Here is an 11,975-nt window from a genome sequence, read left to right on the forward strand (position 1 = left end):
AAATCCAAAAAAAAGAATTTCAAGAAAAGCTTTAGAGAAGAGCTTTCTTTTATTTTCTTTTAAAAATATGTCAACTTTTTGAGAAATTTTTTTTTGTTTAAAAAATGTTAACCTCTATTAAAAATAATCTCGACATTACCCGTTCAAAAAATACTCTCTCAATTCCAACACGCTAGCTTTTTATATTTTCAAAAATTTATTTTAAATAAAATAAAAAAATAAAGTTAACTTTTTTTTTATTGTGAATAAATGAATTCGTAATTAATAAAAAATTATTTATTACATATCCTTAATAGTGATTTTAACCAAAATAAAAATTTTTATAAATTGTTTTGTCAAACAATTTATTTATAAAAAAAATTTATAAAATTAAATTTACGAAATGGCTTTAACTTAATTTTAAAAATTATTATTTTTTATAAAAACTTCGTAATAAAGTTTAAACTAAAAAAGGTAAAACTATATAAGTTTCTTTTTAACATAAGCATAAGAGATATTTGATAGTAAAATAAAATGTAATTTACAAAGAAGAGAAAAGAAAAGATGCATATTTCAAAGGGAAAGTCATGTCAGGTACATATTTTTCAATTTCATTATTGAAATTAATTACAAGCCAGTGTAATTTATTGCTTATAATAGTAATAAATGGATGCTTAAAAAGTCATTGCCTTTGAGAATCTATCTAATAAATAAATTCAACAGCCTTCAATACATCTTATTCCCTTATTTTCGTAGTGGACATCCCACTTCCACGTGTCGCTCTCTTACCCTTGAGCGTGACAAAAAGGGCGTAGCATTGCGCGTCAAGTTTTGAATTCCTCCTCAATAGGTGGCAAAAGGGCAAGACTCCTTGCAAATAGGAACCGGTAATCACCGTTAATATTTGAACCCTATTTCCCGTGCTCCGCCGTCACTCCCCTCTCTAAGACGGCGCCCACTCCTTCCTTCCGTACATCTCTTTACCGGCTGCTCCCGGTCAAAAATGAAAAGCAAATAAATGAAAACCAATTTTCTTTTTATAAGAAAATAAAGAGAGAGAGAGGCTACATTTCTATAGAGAGAAAGTGAGAGATAATTTTTTTTTTTCCTTTTCTTTTTTGTTGTTGTTAAAAGGCTTTGAGATTGTCTCCGTTCCGTTTTTCTCCTTTCTAATTCCTCGACGGCCTTGAGGTTTATAGGGAGAGATAAAGGAAAAAAAGGCTTCGAAACAGAAAAAGGAGGAAGAAAAACCGAAAAAGGAATTTTTTTTTCCAATCTTTTTCTCCCTCTTCTGGAAATATAGATAAATTTTCCTGCAAAGTGTTGTCGAATTTTCTTTCGAGGTGGTTAATTCACGATCTGAGCTAGGGTTTCGAAAATGTTGATCAGAGATGCGAATTTGCTTTGATTTTAGTTGGCCGATCTTGAACCTAGGGCTTAATTTTGTAACGTCAAAGAAATGGATGTGGATTCGTCGATGGTGCCAGAGACCGATCACGATCAGAATCACGGCGGAGCTTCACAATCTCCACCGCCGATGGAGAGGGAGCAACAGCAACAGCAACAACAGCAAAGCCAGCAACTAGAGAACCAGGCTTCTCCGCCGGGACCTGGTGGATCTCCGCCTCCTCCTGCGCAACAACAGGCGGCAGCAGCCGCAGCTACTGCTCAGGTACAGCCGCAAACTCCGGTGGTGGGGCCGAGGTGTGCGCCGACTTATTCGGTGGTGAATGCGATTATAGAGAAGAAAGAAGACGGGCCCGGCCCAAGGTGTGGGCATACCCTAACGGCTGTGGCAGCTGTGGGGGAAGAAGGGACGCCGGGGTATATTGGGCCCAGGTTGATTCTGTTTGGTGGTGCCACGGCACTTGAAGGGAATTCTGCTGCTTCTGGGACTCCATCGTCGGCCGGAAGCGCTGGCATCAGTAAGCTCTTCTTCGTTTCTTTCATTTTGATTAGATGTTTGTGTAAGAAACCCTTAAGAGTTAGTGTAATTTAAGTGATTTAAGATGCAAAGAATTTGGCTATGTATAATGGTGCATGTTATTAAAGCTATAGATGTTGGTATATATGTCTGAGAATCTTGACACTTTTGAACCTTAGGGGATATAAGATGCATATTCTTTAGACCCAGCAATTGTAACTTCAAAGGTTTATATTTGGTGAGAAACCCTAGCTTAATGCAAGGCAAACTAATTTCGTTGTTCTTATTGCAGTAAGGCATGTAATTGTTTTCTTTTCTCATTGGATTGGTGAAGAAACAACTACTCTAAAGAGTAAAGATGTTATTTCTTAATAAAAAAAATGAAAAGAAAATTTAAAGAGGTCAGGGGGTGCCAAAGCAAGTAGAAGGCTAATTTTTTATAGAAAAAGAGATGAATTAATATAAGTGTCTTTTAGTTTTCTCTTTGTTCAATGCCAAGTTAAATGAATTTCATCATTACTGTAGCTTGGGTTTGTGGAAGTGGCATATGAACTTTACATTCACTGGTTTTTTAGCAATTCAAAATGAATTTTATCGTTTTTGTCTTGTAGTGTAGTAGAAGACTAGAAGTGAACTGTAATCCCCCGCCTTCTTGAATCTTGTAGGAAGTTGATGTTTCAGTATTTATTTGGTGCTACTGCATTCAGTTGTTTATAGTTCTGGAGATTTGACACCCCCCTCCCTCCCTGCTTCCCTTCCTCCCAAAACCACTCTCTGCCCCTAATCTCTCTAAAGAAAAGGTTGCTGGTAGAGATGAAAGTCAAATTAATACACAGCCAATTTTCTCCTTTCAAGATGTTTTTGTGGGGCTAATTTGGACCCAATTTTTTTTTAAATCTCTGCTAGTTTTATCAAAGCTGAAACTACTGATATGATTGTTTTCAGCTTATGATTTAATTAAAGAACAATATGTGTATATTGTCCTGCTATTACAATTCATGATCCAAGCCTCTTTATTATATTGAAATACTCATGTTCTAGTGGCATTTGCTAGGGTAGCACCTTGCATGTTTTGGAGTCCAACTACATCAGGTTTTATGTTTTTTGTTTCCTTTGTTTTTGTTTACGGTGTAAAACTTAATGATGTTTGATGGTTTCAAGTACTACTGCATAACTATGACCGTGTTTAGCGTTGTACTAATTCAGGGCCATCTACAATTTGTTTGTATTATATGGCTGGTTGTTATTGCCTCTTTCACTCCTTTCTTTTAATAAATTAATTCTTCAGAGATTTCTCTTTTTTTTTTTTGGATGATGTTCATGCTTAAAGCTTATTTTTGTTTCAATTGAATTGCAGGACTAGCAGGTGCCACTGCTGATGTGCACTGTTATGATGTGTTAACTAATAAATGGTCTAGGTAAGCCAAGGAATAAGGGTTCATTACTGCTGTTTTACCTTGCTAAATTCCTCTTAGCTTATCATGTAATTAATTTCACAGGATCTCACCCTTTGGAGAGCCACCTACACCAAGGGCTGCACATGTGGCAACTGCGGTGGGAACTATGGTAGTTATTCAGGTTAGTACAACAATGCAGTATTTTATATATATGTTTTTTTCTGGTTACCATGTCATTATTTAGTTGAACTTTTTTCCTCTGCAATAAGGAATTCCTCATCTGAAGCTTTGATTTCAACTCAGGGTGGAATTGGTCCGGCTGGTTTGTCTGCTGAGGACCTTCATGTTCTTGACCTCACACAGCAACGACCACGGTGGCATAGGTTTGTCCTTGAAGCATGAATGTGTATGTACCTTATTTATAGTGTTAAGTTTGATCTACTGATATGAATGTTAATTGTTCTTCAGGGTTGTTGTTCAAGGCCCTGGGCCAGGGCCACGCTATGGACATGTGATGGCTTTGGTGGGGCAAAGGTATCTCATGGCGATTGGTGGAAATGATGGTAAGTAATTTGTTATTCTGTTTTTATTGTATGCATTCTTTTAAGATTATCATGAAATTTTCTTTATCTTTTTTATTTGCATGTATGCTGAGATAATCTAATGAATTCTTTGTTGAAAAATTGATGCATCATTTGTAGGGAAGCGACCTTTGGCTGATGTGTGGGCCCTGGACACTGCTGCCAAGCCTTATGAATGGCGTAAATTGGAACCAGAAGGGGAAGGTCCACCTCCATGCATGTAATCTCTCTCTCTCTCTCACACACACACACACACACACACTCATGCACGCACTTGTGTTCTTGTGCCAACACAATCTTAGATTATACGGTTTAGGGCTATATGTTGCATTATGTTATTCTATTTTTATAGTGTTGGATTTCTTAGAAGGAGCAGTATGCAAGATATGAACAAAATTGTTAGTCACTTCCATTATAGCATATTCATTGCTATCTTACCTGCATGTGGTTGGACATGATAAATTGATGATTATTGATGTAACCTTACCTATTTCTTCCTTCATAGGATGTTTTAACATAGGATGTTAAAAGCTCATAGCCTTTGGTCTCTGAAATGATCTTAAGCTTGCATCCTATTGGATTGTTGTTGTTTATTTTTAGTTACTTGATAATTTATCCAGGTGATTTTATGCTATGTCCTCATTGACAATTTCTGTTTAACTAGGTATGCTACTGCAAGTGCACGCTCGGATGGTCTTCTTCTACTTTGTGGAGGGAGGGATGCAAACAGTGTGGTGAGTTGAGAAGTCTGCATTCTGTGGGGTCTAGATTTAGTAAATGTATGGCATAAGAATTTCTTTTTTGAACAGTATGGCATAAGATTTGATAAGCTATACTATTATCTTGTCACTTGTTACTGTTTTAGGGCAGGCTTTTCTTATTCAGTTAGGGTAAATCTTAAATACATCTGAATAAATATTGGCACAGATCTGAATATACAGTATCTTTGTAGAGAGGGAGGGAGAGGCATTCTAATAAAAACTGAAGAATCAGGAAATAATAGCAATGAAGATATTTTAAAAGATTGAGCTTAGATGCCTGTGAACGGTGTCATAGTTTTTTGTCGTTTTTGTTCTTTTGAAATGTTTCTATCCCTTTATACCATTAGATTTGGTCAGCCTGTTCTCTCTTCATGGTTTATTCTTTCTGTGATTCTTTTTTCAGCCATTGGCAAGTGCATATGGACTTGCAAAACACAGGGATGGTCGTTGGGAATGGGCAATTGCTCCGGGTGTCTCACCATCTCCAAGATATCAACATGCAGCAGTGAGTATTGTTTTTCTTCCTTTCCTTTTCTTTTTTCCCGTAATTTAGTTAACTACATGACTTCTTTTAGTTAGATGAATCACATGTACATAACTATGTTTCTAGGTCTTTGTCAATGCAAGGCTCCATGTTTCTGGTGGGGCACTTGGCGGTGGACGCATGGTTGAAGACTCATCAAGTGTTGCAGGTATTTTTTTTCTTGGTTTTGTAGTCTCTTGACTTCTTTACTATGTGATGTGCCTGCTGGTGCTTTTACTCATATACACAAGTGTGGGTTTGTAAAATCTTAAAAGTTTAAAAGCAATTTTTCAGGTTAAATCTGTTATAGATTTCCCCCAATGTAAACATATATTTGGTTGCTCTTCCCTGAGCTGCTGGAAAGGATGCCACGGTACTGTAGAAAGTAGCGAACAGCTTTCTAAGCTCTTAAAGCTGTCCACCCTTTCTCCCATCTTAATATTCTCCAATCATGTAACTTGAAGTTTTCCTGCTGATTCCTTTTGTTCTCTGTCTCCCACCTTCTTGTGTGAGAAATTATATATGAGTTCATTAACATCTGCCATCTTGTAACTGACAGACCAACATTATTATTGCTGTTTGATATTTTAATAATCTTTATCAGAAAGTTGCAAGACTTAATATTTACTTGAAGGTGTTGTTACATCAATTGCAGGCACTATTAAATTTATGTCAAAAAGCAGGCATTATTCAATGTCTTATTTTATTGTTTAACATAGGATTACGTTAACTGATAGTATTATTATGTTGAGCATTCAGCAATTTATTGTCAAAGGAAGCGCCATCTCCCGAAATCTACTAGTTCCTAACTTTTCCTCCTTGTTGATAGTGTTGGATACTGCTGCGGGAGTTTGGTGTGATACAAAATCTGTTGTTACTAGTCCAAGGACCGGCCGGTACAGTGCTGATGCTGCTGGTGGAGATGCTTCAGTGGAGTTGACAAGGCGTTGCAGACATGCGGCTGCAGCTGTTGGTGACTTAATATTTATTTATGGTGGTTTGCGTGGTGGTAAGATAGCCTTTTATTCTACAATCTGTTTATCCCATTCTTTTCTGGTCCTAGCATGAAGTTATCAGTTATCAATTAGATTCATTATGCCATTATATTATAATACATTATTACAGTTTCACTTCATATCTGAATTGTATGGTTAATCTAGAATGACAGGTCAGCCAAAGGCTTTCATTCTAAATGGAATGTGGTTTGAGGAATAAAGATGTTTTTCCCTATACGTAACTTAATCTTTAGATTCGTCAATTACTATTTGTAACGTGTGATACTTAGTTGATGCATTTTGGGATTCACATCTAGTTCTTTAAGTTGCTATCTTTGGTGCTGAGTGCTAGCCTGTATGATAATTAATTTTTGATAATTTAAGTAGTGCAGTAATGGGTTGTATTTATGCTATAGGAGTGTTGCTTGATGACCTGCTTGTTGCGGAAGACCTGGCTGCGGCTGAGACAACAACTGCAGCTTCACATGCTGCAGCTGCAGCTGCTGCTTCTAATGTGCATGCAGGGCGGTTACCTGGGAGGTATGCATTTGTTGATGAAAGAACAAGGCAAACAATGCCTGAAGCAGTTCCTGATGGTTCAGTTGTACTGGGAAATCCAGTTGCTCCTCCTGTAAATGGGGACATGTATACTGACATAAGCACTGAGAATGCCATGCTTCAAGGATCCCGGTAATCTACATACTGTATTTTTCTTGTTTTATATGGATATTGAATGGTTGAGCTTTCTCAATTAATCCAAGGAGCTGCTAAAATGTGGTTCATCATGCAGGAGAATGAGCAAAGGTGTTGAGTATTTGGTTGAAGCATCAGCTGCAGAAGCGGAGGCTATTAGTGCTACACTGGCTGCGGCCAAGGCACGGCAAGTTAATGGAGAAGTTGAACTTCCTGACAGGGATCGTGGGGCAGAGGCTACACCTAGTGGAAAGCAGATGTCTACCTTGATCAAGATGCCTGATTCTGCTGGGTCAAATAGTGTTGCTCCAGCTGGAGTTCGGCTTCATCATAGAGCTGTGAGTATCAGAAAATTTAAACTATAGGATCATCGTCTCAAGTCAATATTGGCAGTACCTGATTATCTATAGCTTTGTGTCTTTTATTTACTTTATGCCGACAGGTTGTTGTAGCTGCAGAGACTGGCGGAGCTCTAGGTGGAATGGTCAGACAGCTTTCAATTGATCAATTTGAAAATGAAGGTAGGCGGGTTAGCTATGGAACTCCAGAGAGTGCAACTGCAGCAAGGAAACTATTAGATAGGCAGATGTCAATCAATAGTGTTCCAAAAAAGGTACTGGTAGCTTTACTTTTGTGCATCATAAAGCAGCATCCCTTTGTTTTGGGGCAATTGGTGAATGTGTCTCTAAGTGAAAGGAAGAGTTGAATGGTAAAGCAGGATATGCATGGCTGATGTAAACCCTGAATTCTATAACTTAAGAATGATTTCTTTCTATTTGAATGGTTTGTGAAGACGGTTTTCTTTATGGAGTAAGAGATTGTTATGGCATTTATCTTTATTGCAATGAGTATTGAGTTTAGTTTGAGATGATCGGAATTAAGATGAATCTTTTTTATTTTTATAGATATGGTATTCCATACATTTAGGACAAGAGCATTTATTTTTGAACTCTCAAATGATGATAGCAGGTTTCTCCCTTCTTTTTATCCTAATGGCACACATTTAATATCCTCTAATATGTTCTGTATTGTGCCTAAGGTGGTTATTTCCCTAGATGCAACTTGAAAAGCGATAAGAGTGACGATGTGTCTGGATTGACTTGCACATTTATACATCTTAAAGCAGCGAAAGAAATCTCCTTTGACTTTGAAATCAATCGTAGCTTAAATTCATGGTATAAAAGGGAAGGAAAAAAAAAAGCTGGAAAAGCTACAAATTGTGTTGTTTGTGATTTATGAGAAGGCCAGATTTCGTTACTGTCCTTTTGATGCATTATAAGATCTTGTCATTGCTTTGCAATCTTTAGCCATGCACACCAGCATTAAAGAATAAAAATAAGTTAATTATTGATTTTCTGATATATTGGTTCTGTTATCAGTTCTCCATAGCTTGGAGAGAATTCATTCTTGAGATTTCTCTTGTTCTATTGCATTACTAGACATAGAAATCTATAACCTTTTTTCTTGAATATGCCAGTTGAATATTAATGTGGTTGTAATTATTTTTACACATTGAACCTTGGATTTGTTTTTCAATTGGTGATTGAGATACTGCTGAATGTTATAGCCGATAGAAGTTTCTCTTAAGAATTAGATTAGTCTTGCATCGGTGCTTCTGTTATATCTTCCCAAATGCTTTGAAAAGATTCATTTTAAATTATAATGGAGTGTCTATATATTACTTTGCCAGGTCATTGCGCATCTTTTGAAGCCTCGTGGTTGGAAGCCTCCAGTTCGCCGACAGTTTTTCTTAGATTGCAATGAAATAGCAGATCTTTGTGACAGTGCTGAACGAATATTTTCAACTGAACCAAGTGTTTTACAGCTGAAGGCGCCTATCAAGATTTTCGGTGATCTCCATGGACAATTTGGGGATCTTATGCGCCTTTTTGATGAATATGGTGCACCTTCAACAGCTGGGGACATTGCGTAAGTGTTCTGATAAAAAAAACTTCTGTTCTCTAGGCTCTTTGCTGGTGATTTGTCAACATGGCTAAGGGTTTCATCTGACATTTCTCTATATCTATAAATACTGTTGTCTGCTTAGTGTGTAATCTGCATCTGCTGCGTTGCATCTCATTGGAGTTTACACTTGGACATTTTATCTACTTGATACTAATTTTGTATTAATTACGATCAGGTATATCGATTATCTCTTCTTAGGAGATTATGTGGACCGGGGCCAACACAGCTTGGAGACCATTACTCTTCTACTTGCTTTGAAGGTAAATTTGATTTTGGTGCTTCAATAATCTTCTCATGCTCACTTTTACTTCCTATTAAAGTTGTGATGAGCCAAGACTTTTTCATAATTCTGTTGAAATTGCAGGTCGAGTATCCCAATAATGTACATTTAATTCGAGGGAATCATGAAGCTGCGGATATCAATGCACTTTTTGGCTTCCGTATAGAGTGTATTGAGCGCATGGTATTCTATCACGTGTTAGAAAAATGTTTTGCATTCTTTGTATAACATTTTAGCCACAAATCTGATGGCTTGTGTGACAGGGTGAGAGAGATGGAATATGGGCATGGCATCGCATAAACCGTTTATTCAATTGGCTTCCTCTGGCAGCTCTAATTGAAAAGAAAATCATTTGTATGCATGGTGGTATTGGTCGTTCAATAAATCATGTGGAACAGATTGAGAATCTACAGCGTCCAATTACAATGGAAGCAGGCTCGATTGTTCTTATGGATTTATTATGGTCAGAGCGTGTTACTATTTTTTTTTGGTCCTGAAATATAAGAGCATTCCTTTCATTTGGCGATGACATTTTATTGCAATTTCTACCTTAGGTCTGATCCAACAGAAAATGATAGCGTGGAAGGATTGCGACCAAATGCTAGAGGTCCAGGGTTGGTTACTTTTGGGGTGAGTTTGCTACTTTGAAAACTTTAGCATTTAAAGTCTTTTATAGCTGCATGTTGCATTGATTTCAACACTTGAGATGAAGTTCTTACATGGTCAAATGGTGCTTTGTGAAGTAATTTCACTGCCTATTATGGCTGGCTGGCTTGTTGATCTCCTTGTTGCATTCACGAAACTGTTTCTCTCCTTTTCCTCCCTTGTTTTATATTGCATGATGCCATGTGTAACAAACTGTTGAAAGTTAAAATTTTTTACTTAAGATACTTGTTTAAGTTGCTTCTGTGTTTCTTTTTCCCTTTTGCTTGTGCAGGTCTATTTGTGAGAAAAACTTGATGTTTGTTCATTACTTGAATATTGATTTTGGATGTTATGCTCACGTAAATGGTTTGTCCTGTTGCAGCCTGATCGTGTTATGGAATTCTGCAATAATAATGATCTTCAGTTGATTGTTCGTGCTCATGAGTGTGTGATGGATGGCTTTGAGCGCTTTGCCCAGGGACATTTAATTACCCTTTTCTCAGCCACCAATTATTGCGGTGTGTCCCTGACCCATGCTTTTAATATGCTAGGTACAATCTGTCAAGTCCACTGACAATTTAGCCTTTAAGTTCTGATTCATGCTTGTTATTTCAGGTACCGCTAATAATGCTGGTGCAATCTTAGTTTTGGGTAGAGATCTTGTGGTGGTTCCGAAACTCATTCATCCTTTACCCCCAGCAATGTCATCACCGGAAGCATCACCTGAACGTCATATAGAGGATACATGGATGCAGGTGCTTCCCCTTTCTCTTTGGCAGCAGTAATTATATTTTTGTTTATTTTTCCAGGCTTTTACTGTATACGTGCATTGCTTTTTATATTCATGTTGTTAATATTTATATATGTGTGTGTGTGTGTGGTCAGGAGCTGAATGCTAACAGACCTCCAACACCTACTAGAGGTCGTCCTCAAGTAACAAATGATCGGGGCTCTCTTGCTTGGATATAGTAGATCCCTCCAATTGTTTCCATATACTCATTTGGGCTCATGCTACCACCTGGGGATTCTGGTATTCTGTATAGAGCATGATGCCATATACAGGCATTTTCCGAACTGGTAGTCTCTCCTGTTAAAGAGTTTGAAGGCTTTATGACATTTTTGGTTTTTCGCCGGTTTTGAGCATACGGTAGGCCTTGAGATAATGAAAGATGCAAGTTTTCGGAAAGCAGGAAAGCAGATTGCAGGCGGGATTAGGTTGACATTGATAATATGGTGAAAGTCGCAATCTGGGGTTGACCCCCTGTAAATGGAGCCACAGGCAGGGGCAGGTAGAAGTGCAGATGGGGTGGTTTTATTAAGAAAGGGGTTGGTAGTGTTGGGAGTAATTTTCACATTTTAGTCTTTTGTTTTTATTTATTTTTATTTTTATTTTTATTTTAATTTTTATATATTTTTTATTCCTCGTTGTAGGTCTTCTAATATTTTTCCCACCTTTTGAGGTCCGTGCTTCCTTTATATGTGATGATGATGAGAGATATAACATTAAAAATCTTGTATCATAGAGGTGTTGATTGGTGTAATTCTCAATTCTGCGCTGTACAATGTAACGTTTGTGTGAAGATAAGAAAAACTGTTGTCCAACATCAATTTCTTAGAATTTTTGGTCATAAAATTTAGATATTTCTGCTTTCACTATCAAGAAACAGACAAAGGACAAGTTTTGGTGTTAATCCTTCCATCCATGGATAATAATTTATGCAAGTGGAACCTTTCCTTTCCTTCCCTTCCCTTCCCTTCCCTTTCATTTCCTTGTTATAAAATAAAGCGAAAGATAATAGCACGGTACCACCAAAATTACTCCATATATAAATCTGCTTATTGTGGTTTTCTTTTTTGACTTTTTTTTTTTTTATATAATTGACGGAGGAGGGATTCTAATTTTATTTTTTAAACAAGAGATTTATGCATGAGTGAGTTAAATGTTTGAATTTTTTTTTTTTTTTTTATCTTCATCCCTGTTACTTTCTAACATTTTGTTTTTATTTCTAAAATACAAGACAAATATATGCTCTGACAATGAATGCCAAGCCAATGTTGAAAACAAAAGTAATTGCTATTTTCCATTGTGCGCCGAAGGTCCCGTAGCTCAGTTGGTTAGAGCGTTGGTCTTATGAGCCGAAGGTCGCGAGTTCGAGCCTCGCCAGGACCATTTACTTTTCTATTATTAAATAAAAAAAATGAAAAATCATTATATAAACGGTAGTATATTTT

At 37.0% G+C, this 11,975-nt stretch overlaps 1 protein-coding gene and 1 non-coding gene across 3 annotated transcripts; both read left to right on the forward strand.

The window, feature by feature from the left end:
- The first annotated feature begins 1,033 nt into the window (after positions 1 to 1,033).
- On the forward strand, positions 1,034 to 11,345 carry LOC18590198 (serine/threonine-protein phosphatase BSL3). Of its 2 annotated transcripts, XR_016028347.1 has the most exons (22): positions 1,034 to 1,904; positions 3,261 to 3,321; positions 3,403 to 3,481; positions 3,604 to 3,683; positions 3,769 to 3,863; positions 4,002 to 4,101; positions 4,546 to 4,615; positions 5,046 to 5,147; positions 5,253 to 5,334; positions 5,995 to 6,174; positions 6,577 to 6,850; positions 6,951 to 7,191; positions 7,296 to 7,466; positions 8,544 to 8,782; positions 8,994 to 9,078; positions 9,183 to 9,281; positions 9,362 to 9,561; positions 9,653 to 9,728; positions 10,126 to 10,261; positions 10,359 to 10,498; positions 10,629 to 11,069; positions 11,175 to 11,345. XR_016028347.1 is itself a non-coding variant. In XM_007015597.3 (21 exons), exons 1-21 carry the CDS (start codon positions 1,439 to 1,441, stop codon positions 10,710 to 10,712), a joined length of 3,060 nt encoding a protein of 1,019 aa, XP_007015659.3. In that variant the 5' UTR covers positions 1,034 to 1,438; the 3' UTR covers positions 10,713 to 11,345. The 2 variants fall into 2 exon arrangements, 1 of the variants encoding a protein (XP_007015659.3); XM_007015597.3 differs by having other exon boundaries at positions 10,629 to 11,345.
- A 494-nt stretch (positions 11,346 to 11,839) lies between these two features.
- TRNAI-UAU (transfer RNA isoleucine (anticodon UAU)) lies at positions 11,840 to 11,913 on the forward strand. Its single transcript has one exon. It is a non-coding gene; the product is annotated as a tRNA-Ile (tRNA).
- The last annotated feature ends 62 nt before the right edge of the window (positions 11,914 to 11,975 follow it).

Source organism: Theobroma cacao, chromosome 9 (assembly GCF_053813885.1).
Source record: "Theobroma cacao isolate CCN51 chromosome 9, ASM5381388v1, whole genome shotgun sequence".
Classification (NCBI taxonomy): Eukaryota; Viridiplantae; Streptophyta; class Magnoliopsida; order Malvales; family Malvaceae; genus Theobroma; species Theobroma cacao.

Bases quoted from the DNA above. Each gene is read 5' to 3' on its own strand.
- LOC18590198 (XM_007015597.3), top strand. From the start codon at position 1,439: ATGGATGTGGATTCGTCGATGGTGCCAGAGACCGATCACGATCAGAAT. The intron at 6,175-6,576 runs GTAAGATAGCCT...TTTATGCTATAG, and splicing joins TTATGGTGGTTTGCGTGGTG to GAGTGTTGCTTGATGACCTG. The intron at 10,262-10,358 runs GTGTGTCCCTGA...TTGTTATTTCAG, and splicing joins CTCAGCCACCAATTATTGCG to GTACCGCTAATAATGCTGGT.